Source organism: Tasmannia lanceolata, unplaced genomic scaffold (genome assembly GCF_043159265.1).
Source record: "Tasmannia lanceolata isolate RefF3 unplaced genomic scaffold, GAP_Taslan_0.1 ptg000002l, whole genome shotgun sequence".
Taxonomy (NCBI): Eukaryota; Viridiplantae; Streptophyta; class Magnoliopsida; order Canellales; family Winteraceae; genus Tasmannia; species Tasmannia lanceolata.
In genome coordinates, this window is record NW_027518679.1 from 44698899 (window position 1) to 44716707 (window position 17809).

Below are 17809 nucleotides of genomic sequence, written 5' to 3' on the forward strand. Positions count from 1 at the left end.
TTTACCCACCCTAGGCATCTCTCACCACTAGATAAACTAATGTTCCATTAAAAAATGGGTGTCGGGTTGGGTTGCCCAAGGCGTCAACCCTAAACCAAACCGAAATTAAATTTAGTAGGCTTTTCCCAAGCCAAAATCGGGTTGAACCTGTCGGGTTGAACCCAGCCCAAGTTGCACCCAGGGCCATAATATCATAAAAATGAACAAACATTTTAAGTGATATATTTACCCCTGTTTCTTCCCCGGGCCACCTCACTCTAGTGTATTGGTTAATCTTTTTACAATAGAAGGGGGTGGCCGAGGGAAGGGAAGGGGACAAATATATCACTTCCCATGTTTTGATAATTGGACGAACTCACCTTGCTTTACATTGTTTAACAAGCTGTGAAAAGATATTACAATTCCCAAAAAGCTTAGCAACCAATGTGTAAAACAAGGTGACTTCGCCCCCATTATCAAAATACGGTTCCACGGATATGAGAAGCATTTAAGTACGGATGCGTCACTGAGGCCTTGTTTGTTTGGATTGCTAGAATTTTTTGGAAAAGAAAAACATTTCTCAAAGTTCCTACTCTTCTAGACTTCTACACATGACAAAAGAAAACCTATTCAATTTTAGTTGGAGGGACTTTCAATTTATGACGATACTCTATAAATTAATCATCATCATATCATTTTCCTCTAAATAGTGGATAGAAAAAAAAATTCCCAATATTTTTTTCCATCAGAAATGGTTTTCTTGCAATCTATCTAGCCATGCTCAGAGACCACTACAGTCTGATGATGCGAGGATAAGATTTAGGGGCCGTTTGGATACGCGGATTTTAGAATCTTGGATTTCCTCAAAATTGTAGTTGGGAGACGAGAGGACGAGGAGAACGACTGCTTCACTTCTCTTTAAAATCTTGGATTTTAAGTAAGAAATCCAGGTTTTAGAAATCTCTCCCACATCCTGAGATATCTAAAACCTGGAAAGATGGGAAGATCTCCTGCTCTCTTGAAGACGGAAAGAAGGGGGAGAAAACAGAAAACGACGGCTTGTCTCCTTCTCTCGTCTCCCAGCTTACGATTTGGAGGAAATCCAAGATTCTAAAATCTGCGTTGGATACGCGAATTTTAGAATCCAAGATTTCTTCAAAATTATAGATGAGAGACAATAGAAGAAGCAGACCAGCCGTCGTTTTCTGATTTCTCGCCCTTCTCTTCATCAGCAAGAGAGTAGCATATCATCCCATGTTTCCAATTTTTAGAAATCTCAGGATGTGGGAGAGATTTCTAAAACGTGGATTTCTTACTTAAAATCCAAGAAACGCTGTCGTGACAACATACAGCAGCTTGATCAAGAACTCTCTTCCACACTGTTTAGGGAAATGATATCAGCACAACCATATTTTGATAGTTTCGCTAACACATCTTGTCTTTTAGTATTTAAAGAGCTGTTAAAAGTTATTACATTTCCCAAAAAGCTCTCACGAGCCAATTAAAGAAGAAAAGACAGCTGGGTTTTTGCAAATATCAAAATAGGGTTGTGCTGATAACATTTCACATTATTTATAGGGCAGTGATAAATCGACCCCATATCTCTGTCGCCCTCTCTCTCAGCACCGCCCTATATGAGGGTCGATTGGGGGGTCGATCTATCACTGCCCTATTTATAGTGTGTTTATATATAGAGAAATTTGCATCAATATGATATTTAATAGCTGAGATTGTCGGGGAATTTGCTATGGGGTAGCGTGGTCGTGGTCGGGATTTGCTAGGGACCATCGCAGAAGGCATTTCATGAGCAGGCTTTCGCATGAGAGAGCAGCTACCTCAGATGAAAGAAATGAATAAGACAGAATCTGTTGAAAAGTGAGCCTATGTGGATGCTCTATCATGCAAAAGCCGGACTGCAAAATGCCTTCTGCAATGGTCCCTAGCATATCAACAAAGGGCAATATACATTGATAAGGTTTTAGACCTGATTATAGGCCTGATTCAAAAAATCCTTCTGGAGAGAGAGAAGGTAGAATAGTTTCACTAAGAATCATCTACTATCTCTCCGGGTGGCCTTTTTTGAATCAGTACCTCCTTGGATGCATACCAAACAAGATTACAACCTTCTTTTCTTTTCTGGTAACAAAACAAGATTACAATTTAGATAAAACACGGTTAGCTACAGTTTGGAAATTCAAATATTGCAACTTAATTTCACTACTCAATTTTGGGGGCTGACGCATTTCGAACTGTATCAGTTTGTTTTATTGCGGGAGGAAGTTCCCAATGCAGAAAATAGTCATGGGGAAATAATTGTGAAGGTGAAAATAGTGCAAATTATGAGAATATAATTACTGTGGATATTTTTCTTTTTTTCTTTTTTCTTCAACCCTCTTTTCAAGGCCAATTTCCAGAGTAAATGAAGTACGCCCCATGGCGCACAAAATTTAAGATGAACCACCAAAATCCAGACATAAAATTTTGAAGACCTCTGCAACTTAATTACCTTTTAGTTTCTTCATACTCTAGAATGTGTGCTTGTGAAATGCCATCTATAACAAGGACGTAACTTTGTTGACATTTCTCCATGGAAGCTCAGAATGATGTTTTCTGTGCAGCTTCATGAATCGTTGAATGCACCCTCGGCGTACTCCCCGCCCATGGAGTCAGGTGTTCCGTTTGCAACCCTGTTTACACTAGTAGGATTTGAGTAGGGAGTATTATAGATAGAAATAGGGCTCCCCCGAGAATGCCGGTTTTGCGTAACTGTACTGCTTCTTGTTGCTTTGCGAGCCTTTCGACCCTGAAAAAACAATTATTAGATAGCCGTGTACATCAATTAAATATATCAACAAAATTAAGTGCAAGAATGATACCAAGCAAACTCTGACATGATACCTCTTTCTGATACCATGCAAGCAGTTAACGATAATTTGCAAAACATGGGTAGGAGCAGTGTTCAAAATGCCTACACAGGTCAAAATGCAGCCAAAGTAAATCCTAGTTGACTCATCTAGGTGCGATCGAGTACGCAGTTGACACGGTCATAACTTGAGAGAGTCAAAAGAGTTCTGATTGACTTTGTATGACAAAACAAGGACTCAAAAAAGAACTCAGTCAAGGAAAAAAGAGTTGATTCGGGCGAGTCCACAATGACATGGGAGTATTGAAACTATAGGTAAAAGGGCTCATACAAGTAGTATAAGCAAACAAACAACCGCCGGATAGATACTTCAAAATAGAACCACAACAGCACTCTACATGCAGCATTCATATCCAACACAGTCACACATCCATTGCACAGACTGAAATTGCATTGACCGGTATTGATAGTTTACTGATGCAGCCCAAAAACATATGACCCAGCAAAGAGGATTGTTAAATGCTTAGATCATAATCCAAGTACCATAGTAAAATTTGTAGAAGTTATATACACTATGCACACAATAACATGTATAACTTGGCAAACTGGGAATTTTAAGCACTAAGGAATCTGTGATTACAGAAACCAACCTTTCCCATGCACTTCTCCAAATGAGGAGCAAACCTTCCGGCCATGATAGATCGACCGCAGTTCATGCACTCAAAGATCTCATTGGCAACGGCGGGATGAGTTTGTCCAAATATGTCAACCACGTACTTGCTATTTGTTTCACCACTATTGCTAGGATCAGCAACCCTCACCCGAGCCTGCGCTGAGAGCCTCAATTCTTCTTCTTCATCCTCCAAATTACGATCAAGGCCTAGCCTAGCAATCCGGTGACATTCGGAAGCAACATCCATGATTAAGGAGTCCAGAAGATCCCCAAAGAAATGGTATGATAACTGCATATTGGTAAACCACAATAAAAGCAGTGAACTGCAATGAATAGCATTAGGAACAAATATGCTGCTATCTTTCAAAAAAAAAAAAAAACAAATATGCTGCAAAAGCATGAGTAAGCAATCAGCCACACATACACAGTGACGGTCATCCTTGCATGATCAAGTTAAGATCTCTGAGGCAAGAAGAAAGCCACTGGTTGATCTAATGATTTTTCCTTATGAAAGATTAACTCCTCGTACATGATCTAAATTTTATAATATGTTGCAGGTTAAATTTTAAGAAGAGGTGAAATAGTTTTAGGAATTCCTTTTTAACAAAAAGGGATCCAGCTACATGTCAGCCCTTGACATGATATTGGAGCACTTTAAAGAATTAGGATAGAATTGAGAAAAAAAACTCTTATTTGGTGTACTTACACCTTTAAGAATGATAAATATGATATGTCAATTTAAAAAAAAAAAAAAAGGAATGATAAATATGATATTGAAAATTCCACAGAAATTCCTTGAAATTATGTTAAATTGATGTATTAATGTGATGCTAGAAGAAAGAAGAAGAATCCAAGAGCTGAAATGGCAAGACGGAATATAGTAATCCCTAGAAGCTAGAATCTACTACTTAAGATGCTGCTCTGCCTCCTGCTTTGGAATCACTTGCTCCTATCAACAAATGCTTGTATAATTATCCCATCGAGGCCACTTTTTATTCAAATAAACTTGTAGTTTTAGAAAAGAATTTGAGACATATGCCTCAAGGAAAACCTCAAGCTAAAGCAAATAAGGATGCCACACTAGATGAGTAAACCTTGCTTGCGGCACTCTGACAATAGAGTGTACCAAATGCTTTGGTTTATTATTTTATTTGTTCCCCTTGAGAAAAAAAAGGAAAGAAAGGGACTGATGTTATTGTTAAAAAAAAAATGAAAGGGACAGATGTTATGGGAGTTTAGAAGAAAAAAAGATACAAAATAAGAAGATTTGGGATCAAATTTGATATTTGACCAAGTAGTGAAAGCTGGGCTTCGCGACAAATTTAAATTCATGAGACCTAGAGATATCATATAGATGAGTTGCATCATTTAGATGCATTTTTTGGGTGCAGAAGTGGCTGGAAATGCTTCCTAAAAGAGGGTGGGACTACTTTTCACATTTTGTCCATCTTTGGTAAGTTGAACATCCTAGGTACTAAATGTCTGAAAGAAGACTCTCACAGTCTCACATGTAACTGTTGTTTAGAACATGTGGAAAAAAGAGGACAAAATTATGTGGCCCCCATCGATAAAGGAATGGCGGATGGGGTATCTTGAAAGAAGCATGCCTTGGAAAGGGCCACAAGAACATCACATCATGCCTTGGATGTCTGGGTAATAAATCTAGTAAGATGAGCAAATAAAAAATTCAGAAGAAAAGAAAAAATTTGGTAGATTTAGCAAGTATATTAACTTTTGTAAAAAGCCTAGAAAGAGTTCATTAAATCATTTAAAGAGAGAATATGCATGATGTATGCATGATGTGGGTCTATGTTATTAGCAACTGCTCCATTGATAGCTGTAACAGATCTGAATACCATTCATATGTTGTTCTACTTGAGTTTCCGAGATTTATCACAGCAAGCAAGAGAGAAGTGAGGTGAAAATGGAGGTGAAAATGGAGTAGGAACAAATCCAGAAGAGTTATATTAAAGCAGTTATCTATTTACTAGTACACCAAGAAAGAAAAATTATAAACAGGAGCAATGAATAAATGCAAGCACAAAAAATTAAAAAGAACAATAGTTGCTTAAACAGTAAAAATAGGGAAATGATAAATGCGCCCCTTTTCATTACTTCGGACACCCAGATGCAGCGTTTGTGACAATCAGGTCGGTTGAATCTTTCTGACGTGAAGTCCATCAGCCCCTCTGCAGACATAGATACACTGCAGCTGGGTGTCCCAAGTAATGAATAGGGGCACATTTATCACTTCCCTAAAATATGCGTGGTGCAAGCAAAAATCAAATTATAAACATATTCATTGTTCAATCACATTTTCCTGCAAACAAAATGGCAATGAAGAAAAAGAATCACTAGAACAAGAGATTCGGAGGTCATCCCCTTGTTATTTCTTGAATGGCAATGTCATTGTCCCTCTTGGTTATAAAATCACTATTCCATGAGAAAGCATTTCCGGAATTGTCATAGATCTAATATTGAAAATGTGCATACTTGTGAGTTAAAAGGAAAACTTACGTGGGATTGAGGAGATGAATTATCATCATTCGGTAATGACATTTGTACGGGATTTTAGCCAGCAAAAAAGCCTCCTACTAATCAAAAACTCCAATTGCAAACTGTGTCAATATATTCCAAGATCAGTTTTGTCTTACTGAGAAAATATGCCAACATATTAATCTAGCAAAGAGATCACATATATAGCAAGTTCGAAATCAAGAACCAACATCGCAGCGATCTTGAAGACAAAAAGGATTCCTGAAATCATTTATACTTGATCTTTTTCTTTTTTTTTGATGGGCAAGCTGGGGATAGGCAGACCCCTACCAGATATATTAAGATAAGAAAGAAAAGGATACAACATGAGAAAGAAAAAACAATCCCAACACACTGGGAAGGGGAAGCAAAAAACCAAGGGCACAAGAGCCACGGTACAAGGCAAAAGCCAATAGAAAAACAACAGCAAAACAAAGGCAAAAGGCAACACTACAATCGAAAGCAACAAACCACTCCTAGCTCCCAGACTCAGCCTAATTTCAGAGGCTTATTGCCATTTATACTTGATCTAGCATTATATAACTAACAAACTGAACTTATTGCCAGGGTTAAGGGATCTATAAATATGAACTTCAAGATTAGTTATCTTTGATTGCAAACTGCTAGCTATCTGATGCAGTCCATAACTTTAACAAATCACATCATAAAAACCATACCATTTCATCGTCAAAAGATGGATCCAGCAGTGAGAAAAAAGAAAGAATAAAAGGGAAAAGGGAGAGGGAAGAGGGGATGATTATTGATTATGCAAGTGATATCAGCATGAGGTCACTGAATTACTATGCTGATGTCAAGACATGGTCCCACATGGCTTCAACTGTCCATAAAGTTGGAAAAAAGGGATCAACGTGCGGAACAATTTTCCAGAATATTGTTGGTACTTCCTGAAAAGGTTTAGAGGGGTTGTTTGAATTGGCTTGTTTACAAGCCAATTCAAATAAAAACTTGATGCAGAGAATCAGCACCTGGTCACTTAAGGCAATTGAGACTTATTATAGGATGATGGAGGAGAAGATTTTTTTTTGTTTTTTGAATGCCAAAGAAAAATATCATTAAAAGGGCAACGAAGTCCCGAGAGGACTGAGCTGGTCAACATACGAGGGAAGAGACAAAGAGTGGTCATATGTCCCCATGTGCAATTCTTTCCATGCTTAGTTTGAATATGGATGAAACTTGAAGCATGTGTATCGATAGCCACACCATAAAAAAATCATGATCAAGTGTTAATTTCCAATTTTTTTTTTGAAATTGACAAATATATTCATACGAGCATAATAAACAATGGGGACCAGTAGTCCCACGGGATTTACATAGTATGAATTGCCCAGGGGCATTCTCCTTGGCCCAAAAGAAAACTGATGCAGGGAAAGTGCAGCTATAACAGCAACATGCATGGCAAGCTTTGGACATGGAGTTGGAGTTCAACATATGAAAGAAAACTCCATGGTTCCAATCGTCAGCAACTGAAATTTTCTCAAAGCTAGCATGTAGCTGTTTGGCTCTTTCACACAATTAATCAAACACCATAGAGCTGCTGAATTTCTTCTAACCATACAAAATTTACAGATGCAGAAAGTTCATGATTGAGATCAAATTCCAAATCTACTAAGAGTCAGTCATAGAATCAAGCTCTGGATCTAATCGAGTATGACATGGATAGTGAAATTATGATTCTGAACTTTACTACTTCCAAATCCAAAATTCAATTCGATTCTAAGTTTCCTCGTACAGGAACTTCAGATCTACTATGTAAAATTTTAAGAGACAAATATTAAGACCGAGCACATCTAATCTTGCACATGACCATCTTTCCTAAACATTTGCATAAAAAATTCTGGAGATTTGAGGAACCTATCAATGGCAGAAGAGAACATACTTACAGGATTAGAAGATCAAGAGAAAACTCCACTGAAGTTTCTCGAAATGTTCCTCAATCCCAGCAATTTGCAAGATCTAGGGCAGATTCACCTCCTTGATCCTCTTCTTGATAATTCTCTGACGAACTCCACTTGTTGCTTGCAAGAGGTAGCAAGAAATTTCAGATTTCAAACACTCTGCACAGCAGCAAGATAGAATAAGCGTGAGAAGAGAAGAACTACTCGAATTCCAGCTGAGATCTTCTTCTTCCTTGGACGAAAATGGCAGCTAGAAACCCTCGTTTACTAGAGGTTTCCCTCCCACAAAGTATTCCCCAATTTTATTCTCCAAAATCCAAAGTCTAGGTCTGATTACAAATGGAGGAAAATGGCCTAGTTATAGGCTTCTCTACAATGGAAATGACACATATGCCCCTTCTATGAATAAATGACTAAAAACTAAGACTAAGTGGTCGAAATAACGAAACTACCCCTAAAAAGGACATACAACATGGAAAAATAACTACACTACCATGCTGGTACAAGTGAGTTAGGAACAAAAATAGCCCTACACTAATGGAGCAACGTCGGATGCCGATGGAATAAGGGATGCTCCTGCATCAAAAACCCATTCCCCCTTGTGCTAAACTATTTCTTTCCTTTACATTTTGTTTCCAAAACACTGAACAAACTCTACATGCACAAAAATATTCTCCACAGAAGCCAGGCGAAACACCCCTGAAAGGGTACCAGGACTATCTAATTCTTCATGGAGGATGATCGTAGTACTTGCATTTCCCTCCCCCGTGAGCAAGCTTCATCTAAGTCCTTCCAAAAACCTTCTACTAGGAAGGCCAACTGCTTTACTATTACCCAACATCAATACCCCGAACCGTGAGCAAACCCAGCTCGAAAGAGGAGTAGACAGAAAGAGGAGTAGATGCCTAACTTTGAGAGCGTTAAGTTCCCTACTACCTCGTCCTAGGGTTTTTCATTTTTTTAGCTGGGTATCCCTCTTTTCTATGTCTAAGAACATTTTCTTTGTTTCTTCAATATTTTCCTAATATCCTATTCCCAGGTGATCCCCCATTTTTGACATTTTTTCGAACTCTTCAGAGAATACCCTTTCTTCTACAACAGGCATTACTTCCCTTTCCTCTTCTGAGATCTCTTCGCCAGGATTCAACACCTTCTCTTCTTCCTCAGAGGTTTCCATCCCTCCATCTACTGATAGTTGTTCTCCCCTCTCAATGCAAGACTTAATTTTTCCACTGAGTTCCACTTCCATTGAGTCTCTTGTCATTTTGGATTCTTCATCCGGGGGGATTATTTCCTTCTTCTTTCCCTTTTCTCCTGCCCAATTAGCCTCCGGCCACTCCTTACTTTCCTGTCAATTATTTTCCTTACAATGTTGCTGATTAGGCAGAGGAACGCAACCTTCATTTACAGAAATTTTTTCTGGCAGTTCTGGAGCTCTATCCTCGAAAGTCGTGGCATCATGCCTAAGTTTTGAGATTTGGAGTTTCTTGAATTCTTTTGCATTCTCTCTTCTCGATGGGGATACATCATGAGAGCTCCCCTTCCTTTATTATACTTATCCCTTCATTCCTCCTCTTCTGAGAGAAACAAATCACCTAATCTCTCATAATTTTCTAGCATTTTTATTATATTTGAAATAAATTGTTTCTTTTTGGTCCTTTCTATTTGAGACATTTCTCTCCCACCATTTCTTGGGAAACGCAGACCCACCTTTCCTACCTTCTTTGGGAGGGAAATGGTCTTTGGTCTTATCGAGGCGACTAAAAGAGGAGACTTTATCCACATGGAAACTTTGCGATTTCCAATCATTTTCACCTTTCCAGACAAGGTGACTCTTCTCAAAAATTCTGGTATCTTGACTGCGAAAATACTTTTTTGAAGCCAAACTTCAAATTTTTCGAGGCTATTCCTAGTCTGAAATCCTTACTCCCCTTATGATTAGAGGCAACACCTTTATAAAACTGAAGCTTTTCCTGGCTACTAGTTAGACCACCTCAGTTTGGTTGATCCTGTAAGGGATCTACATGTGTTACGGCATTTAATGTTGCTTGCTTGCCAGACTCTATCCTTGGCCTAAGCGATCTAGCTAGCGAAGTCTCAGCTACTGAATGGTTAGGTGGAAATTTAAATTTTGATTGGAAGACATGTCGGATGATGCTACATGGATCCAAGATCTTTTTGAAGATCGAAGTACATAGTAGATATCGTCAGATTCGCATCCGACCGAGTGATGAGTGGAAGACAGACTTTAAGATGACGTAATTTATACAAGTAATTTGTGATGCCGTTCCAGCTAACTACACCGAGCACTTTCATGTAATTCATGAACCGGTTATCTCTTGGGCAACAATATTTCCATTGGAATCACCATCAATAATGAGGATGCAAATCCTTCTTCCCAAGGTATGCCTCGTTTGGACTTCGGAAGATGGACCACAATCGCATCTCTTAATCAATCACTGTGAGAGGTGACAGTAATGTCTTGCGGATCATCAATATTTTTTATAGCCCTATTTGCATCAAAACTGATATGAGAAACATTTTCCAAATTGGAGACTTTTTCTGCAAGAAATTGTTGTAGAGAAATTGTTGTTGGAGGAAGAATGCAACAGGAACACTATTTCAATAGAATTAGAAGATTTTTCAAAGATGTTTACAAGGAGCAAGGCTTTAAATACTGTGATATATCGGCCAACATATTGATAAACATTCGTATAGGAAACCTTTTGGTATGCCGGTATTCACAAAATTTCAGTAATATTCCTAATATATTGATATTAAAGGGGGTCCGATACGGCCGATATATCGGGACCTTCAAACCTCAACAAGGAGTACATGCACTGAATTCTGCAGAAAATTGAAAAGTGCCAATTCACTATTTGACCAAAGAGAAGAGGGTTATGGAAGAAGAATTTTCAGCTGAGTGATACAATAGGACGTTCATTTCTTCTAGAAGTTAACTACATTTCTTGTAGGAATTGACTTTCAAGAAGCTTTTATTTGTTTCTGCTGAGATTGCAGCAACATCAGTTAAGATTATTTTTATTTATTTTTGAATGGTAAATATCAGCTAAGATTAGATGTGTACATTGTTCAAGTATTCTCTTTTTAGAGTTTACTCTGTTATGGTGGGTTGAAGCAAGCTAGAAACAGAAGTTTTGGTTGTAGATTGTAGTAGACTAGTAGGGATTAAAATCATTTCTTGGCCTTTATGTATGTGCATTCATTCAGCTTGATAAATGATATCTTATGAAAAAGACTTCCATACAATAAAATTTTCCAGAATAATAAAGTTAATTTTCCGTTTTTTTAGTGGTCCATAGGATTTTTGAGGATCCAGGATCCTTTGAGGCTGATTTCTTTGAGGGGCTTCCTGCGGTGATTAAACCAACATAAGATGGCTCGCCAGATCCAAGACGAAAAGGAGTAGTTGAAGAACATATGATTTATGCTCTCAAGTAAACAGTGGAAGAGGGGACACCAGGAATCAACTCTCATTTACATTGTAATGATGTGGTCTGCTGTGTTGAGGTGATCGAGAATGGCCTGACACCTGTAAATCATTTAAACCAGATTAATTTTAACCAGTCAGTTTTGTTGCCTTTGGTTCTAATGGATTACCAGGCACTCGCTAAAGAGAAGATCCCATTGGAGGTGGGTTTTCGAATAGGAAGATCTCCCTGATCAAAGTTGAACATTGCCTCCAAGACTCTTCAGCTCACCCAGACAAGGACTATCAAGGATGTTGAGGTCCCATTCTCTGTTTCAAAGAATCTTAGAGACTGGCAATGCGGAGCATGGGAGCCATCTATTGATTAAGCAGATCGGCAGAGATACAATGAAGAAGTCGAGGGTACAACCACAAGTCTATGGTGGAGCCATTTCCAACAAGAAAAGTGACACAAGGGCGAACCAAATCTTGTAGCTTTAGATTACCTCTCATGCCCCGAGAGACAATTATAAGGCATGTTCATGGTCCATATATTTTTACATCTGTGATGTATTTTGGTTTAGCCCATTTGCGCCATAGGGAATCGTGGTTGGACACTAAGTATCAAATCTGCCTAATCAAAGAGGCATTGTTCAAGTCCAGAATCCTTCTAATGCTGAGACCACCTTCCTCCCTTGGCCTGCAGAATTTTCCCTTGCATTAAGGGATCATTAATTTGAACCGAAAGAGAAACGACTTTTGAACTGCAGGATTACATAAACATATCAAGTGAGAGACGAACCCCATCTAACAACTTGACCAATGCAAGAAGGCTTGCCCACACTATCTTTTCAGGAACCCAATCTACAGAATATATCACCATGGAATCTCTTTTGGGAGAAATTCGGTGAAGGGGAAGAAAACTTTCAGCTAAAGGGAGATTATCACACCAGTTTACCCACCATGTGTACGTAATTTATCCTATGAGTTAGCCCATCTAAGAAATGTTCTTACTCCATTACCATGCCTTTCCAGCTAACTGTTCGACAAAGCAAGTGGGCACGGGCTACTCATCCACTGTTTTTCTCCCCTTTTTATTGTTTCTCCTCGAATAACTTCTAATAAGAATGAAAAGAGCCTACATTAAACTTGGCAAAAACCAGGAACAACAGAAGAAGAGAAATAAAATAAGTTACAGTGCCAGCATATCATGGCACCACTTGATATGAAAACAATGAATCAATTCCAAAATTAGCTAGAGTTTGCTTAGATTCCTTCTCTCTGGATATGAGAAGGAACACTCAGAAAAAGGCCGGACCGACAGCAAATCTTTCATTTCACGAAAATATCTTCTCAACTGCCAAGGAGAACAACTACTATCATCTCACAATATAGAAAAACCATGTTATAGTATTCCATAAACATTATATTGTCCAATAAGAACTTGTATAAGTTACCATCACATGAAACACATCAGTTTCTGGTGTGAGTGATAGTACTCCAAAGCCAAGATTTTGATCCTTTGTTCCATACCACCCTGCAAGCATTCTACTTTAACAAACTTTTAACATAATGTGAGGGTTTCTAGAGCTGCAATAAGTCTTTTGATTTGATCTTTATAACTGAAACTGGTAGGCAACACACTAACTTCAACAAAATCCGATGCCCCAATTTAAACAATCCATTCCCTCCAAACATCATTCTACTAATGAGATTGACTAGGTGTTGATGCTTTCCTTCTTTTCCATAATCATAACTCATACAATCACTGGCTAGAAAATTGGTCTGTCCAAAGGCCCATTAGCTAGCTAAACAATCTCCAGAAAGAAAAGAGAAGAAAAATTATGGTTATTCCAAAGCCATCATTGTTGTATCAATCAATAGCCTACAGCGGTAGCAAATACCCAAAATAAACCAATGTGTATTAAGAAGGCAAAGTTCATGTCTTAAACCACCTTCCAAGGGTGGGAAAGCAGACCAACTCAACTCAACTCAACAAAGCCTTTGTCCCAAACTAGTTGGGGTCGACTAAACGAATCCTTTAGAAAAAATTTATGAAGAAGGAATCTACCCAGCTCTAATCCTGGCTCTAGTTGGGTTCTTCTACGTGGATCATTTTCTTCCACACATTCTAAAATTTCCAAGGAACTCCTGACTCATCCATGAGCACAAAAGAAGAATGTGTACTGGATTTCCTACAATATCACTGCAAATGTGCATGAATCTATAGAAGGAACTTCCAAGTTAATCTCCAAATAGATAAAAGGAAAATCATATAGCAACATAAAAGGATATTGCTCAAAGAGAAGGAACAGAGCTCCATAGTGATAAGTAGGAAGCAGTTTGGACTTTCAACAGTACAAGTAGCACTCCTATAATAGTAAGAACTCACTGAATACCTACCATTAGATTTGTTGTGCAGATGTCTTGTATTTTGAGTTTTTGACAGTAATTTATCACCCGGACGGACTAATGTGCGTGACGCAACAGCTCTCCCTTCCCAGGGTTTTCGAGGAAGCGCCTTGGAAGGAAATTAATTTTTGGATTGCTTTTCTAGGGGTATTTTGGGAATTTTTTGATGTAGTAAGATTTATATATGATACATATATATATATATATATATATATATATATATATATATATATATTTTAAGGTTAAGGTGATATACAGTTTAGGCATTTTCTTAGCTGAGAGAAAAGGAAGAAAGGAGAGTTTATAATCATCAGAAAAGGAAGAAAAAAGTGGGTTGTGGTTGGATCAAATATCAAGGGTGGTGCTGCCTGCACTGGACTTCACGCTCGGGCACCATATAAAAACTCTGTAATATCGAGATAGTGAAACTCCCTTCTCCTGTCAACGTAGGCACACTGCCAAACAAAGTAACTCTTGTGTTTCTTGGTGTGTGTGTTTGTGCTTCTTGCTCTCATCTTGTCGTTGGCTGCAGATCGAGTTTGATCCGGTTTTTGTAAGATTTGAAATCTCTCGCTTACTTTTACAAGGTTCAGAATGTTAAAATTGCTTCTTATTTGTGAAATAATGAGGACTTTTTTCAAAATACATGCAAGAGGAGCATATATGTAACATTTTTACAACTAAATAATGTTAGAAATTCTCACTATGTTAAGTGACCATTTGTTGGGACGTATAAGAACTAGGGTCAGGTTTACAAATTCTCACAACACTCGACTCATGACTTGATGTCTTAATTTTATGACTCGTGACTCGTAAGAGTTTTTGACAAGAACAGAAATTTATTTGAAAAAAATATAACCCAATAGCACATAGAAAAAGCACTAAGCCAAAAATATAAATAAATATATGCTTATAACTTGCATGAATAAAAATAATTAAGTTCTAAGTTCCAAGTTTTCAACCATAAAAAAAGAAAGCCCTGGCCCGGCAGCTCGACTCGACTCGTGTCTTTTTTTTCCGAGTTGGCTTCCAGCGACTCGTAAGAGTCACCAGACGACTCGAAAGAGTCTTAAACAGAGTCACCCATGCGACTCGCCTCAAAAGCTCAGTGGCTCGACTCGACTCATAAGAGTTATTTTTTCGAGTTGACTCACAGCGACTCGTAAGAGTGACCAAACGACTCGCAAGAGTCTTCAACAGAGTCACCCATGCAACTTGCCTTTCGCCCAATGACTTGACTCGACTTGGGAGTTGACTCATACGACTCATAAGAGTTTGACAACTACGATTCTCACTATGTAATAGAACAGACCAGTTTTACAGTATGTTTAAGATGGATTGCAGCCTCCCACAAATTATTTTTCAGAAATTTGACTTCAATAAATAATGCAATTCGACGATGTGCTAAAATAAGAAATAGATAAGTGCATTCTATACCATACCTGCAGAGAACTAATTAATGCAATTCTCCAAAGAGATCAGATTCAAGTATTCCAAAAATGCAAATAAATGAATACAAAAAGAAGAAGAAGAAGAAAAATGGGAAAGTGCTCATAATTTTTTTTCTAATTTAGATATTAATTAAACACTGTGCTTCGATCAAAATGCAAAAATTCAGCACAAAATTTCTAAAATTCAGAAAATACTGAATCAGCATATGGCGATCAAGAACTGCGTAAGTAAATCGGAACATTACTCCGTTTTACCTTTCCTTTTTCTAGGGTTTCGAAAACGTACGAGACAACGTCCTGATAAGGGCTTGACGAAGATAAGAGCTGTACAGAGAGAGAGAGAGAGAGAGAGAGAGAGTGCGAAATAGAAATTAAGAGGTATTGAGTGGAAACAAAATAGAGATCGAGATCGAAACAAAAAAAGATCATTTGGAGTGAATCGCTCCTTGAATTTGAAGAATTTGATCTAAAATTGAAAGGGAAATGAATGAGAGAGAAAGAGAATTCACATCGAGGTGCGGTCTGTGATGGAGCTTTTGCCTGCTTCGTTTTTGCAGAGAGAGAGATTATTTTTGTCTGGGGGTGGAAATATGGATCCGGTCCAGAGTAGACCCGGCAAACGGGTAACCCGCGCGGGTACTGGTAAAAAATACCCGCGATTCTACGGGTAGGTTTTTCATGGACCCTGACCCAACCCGCGCGGGTTGGGTAAACCTGCGGATAACCCAATAAATTTGAGGTATATGATTGTACGCTCGACCGTACCTAAAGTTAAGTACGGTAGAGTACCAAATCACATGGGTCCCACATTTTTTGTGGGCATCTAAACCATTCATTTGCAAGGCCCCATCATAGATAGGGTGCATACCAAAAATCAGGTCCATAGGATCATCCTAACCCATCCATTTGTGGAGGCCAAAATGGACAGACAATGTTTGTCCACAAATCTGCCCATTTTGGCTTCCAGTTTTGGAGGGGTTAGGATGATTCAATGGTGCTGATTTTTGGTATGCACCCTATCTATGATGGGGCCTTGCAAATGAATAGTTTAGATGCCCACCAAAAATGGGGGACCCATGTGATTTGGCACTCTACCGTATCTAACTTTAGGTACGGTCGAGCGTACAATCCTTTTCCTCAATAAATTTATATTTATTTTGAAAAAAAAAACTTTGCGGCAACGACAATTTCATTCATTTTGCAACCTATATTGTTGTTAATTGTTGCAAGATTACCAACCATTCGTTGCAAATTCCAGCACCCAATTAAAGTTATTGACTGTTGGCCACCCACATAGTCTGATTGGTTTGATTTGTTTTGTTGGCCCACCCACATAGTCTATTTTTTATTGTTTAGTGTTTAGGCCTTAAGAATAAAAAGTTGAAAACCGAATGGCGGGTAACTTGCGAGCACCCGCGGGCACCAACGCCCGACCCAGACGCACCCGCGGCTCACGGGTACGGGTATTTTTTTCGCCGGTAATGAAATTGGTACCCGTGCCCCTGTGGGCCGGGTGTACCCGCGGGTACGGGTCCCATTTTGCCAGGTCTAGTCCAGAGCGGTAATTCGACTAGGTATTGGATTGGGTCCGCCCCCTCCTATTACTGGACAGGGTGGGACCCACATGAGACATGTTTAAACTTTAAAGGGCCTAGCCTAATGCGTTCCATCAACTTGGTGGAATGTTACAGTTCTATTTGGGACTCATTCGATGTTAGGCAAGGTTTTCATGCATGGGTCCCACTCTTTGTGGTTCCCAACGAATATGTGCTTGGCAAACCGGACCTGTCAAACCGGACCGTTGATATGATGGTCCATCAAATGGATCCCTAGTGGCCTAGTGGGTCTGATACAAGGTTTTAAATTTCGACGATAGGATTTCGGCTGAGAGAGAAATTGAAATCACGTATAATCGAAACGTTACCAAATTTCGAACGAAATTTAAGAATTTCGGCTGATATTTCGTTTTCCCAAATTTCGGCCGAAATTTAAGGGATTTCACCCAGATTTTTGGTATTATTATATATTTTTCCAAAATTTCAGTCGAAATTCCTAAAATTCCTGAAAACTTTGGGGGGGATAAAATATTATTTGATTTGATTTTGGCAGATTTCGGCTGAAATTTCAGTTTTGGAGAGGACTGAAACGTATTATGAAACCGAAATTTAAAACATTGGTCTGATATTGAGCAAAGATCTCATTCACAAGATTTTCATCATTCTTGGTTAAGGACCTAGAATCATCCAATGAAGATGGGATTAGGGCTACACAAAAAACCGGCCAAACCGATAAACCGAACCGTGCCATGCCTTTCGGTTTGGTTTGGTTCGGTTTTTCTAGGCATTGGTTCGGTCAAAGTTGAGACTTTTACCGACCGGTTGACGGTTTTTGAGTTTTAATCCGAAAATGAACCGAACCGAACCGATGGGAAACTGTAGACACCCTATTTTGGCCACCCCTCTAGACACCCATTTTTAGCCGCCCCCACTTAACTCAAAATTGCACCTCCTTTCTTTTCTCTTCTTATTAGAGGGCATTTTTACCATTTTC

At 38.7% G+C, this 17809-nt stretch overlaps 1 protein-coding gene across 3 annotated transcripts; it reads right to left on the reverse strand.

Moving 5' to 3' along the window:
• Positions 1-2221: 2221 nt before the first annotated feature.
• Positions 2222-15841, reverse strand: LOC143874841 (SAGA-associated factor-like protein). 3 transcript variants are annotated; one of them, XM_077376921.1, is made up of 5 exons: positions 15769-15841; positions 15515-15583; positions 6033-6133; positions 3493-3804; positions 2222-2782 (listed from the first exon to the last, which is right to left on the reverse strand). In XM_077376921.1, the coding sequence occupies exons 3-5, from the start codon at positions 6072-6074 to the stop codon at positions 2600-2602; spliced, it is 537 nt and encodes a 178-aa protein (XP_077233036.1). In that variant the 5' UTR covers positions 6075-6133; positions 15515-15583; positions 15769-15841; the 3' UTR covers positions 2222-2599. The 3 variants fall into 3 exon arrangements, with proteins under 3 accessions (XP_077233036.1, XP_077233038.1, XP_077233037.1); XM_077376923.1 differs by lacking the exons at positions 15515-15583; positions 15769-15841 and adding an exon at positions 9268-9276 and having other exon boundaries at positions 6033-6086; XM_077376922.1 differs by lacking the exons at positions 15515-15583; positions 15769-15841 and adding an exon at positions 7952-9205.
• Between the last annotated feature and the right edge of the window lie 1968 nt (positions 15842-17809).

Coding starts and splice junctions, on each gene's coding strand:
- LOC143874841 (XM_077376921.1), bottom strand. CDS start 6,074: ATGTCATTACCGAATGATGATAATTCATCTCCTCAATCCCAC. Junction 3,805..6,032: donor ATTCATCTCCTCAATCCCAC/GTAAGTTTTCCT, acceptor ACCAATATGCAG/TTATCATACCATTTCTTTGG. Junction 2,783..3,492: donor TGGAGAAGTGCATGGGAAAG/GTTGGTTTCTGT, acceptor TTGTTTTTTCAG/GGTCGAAAGGCTCGCAAAGC.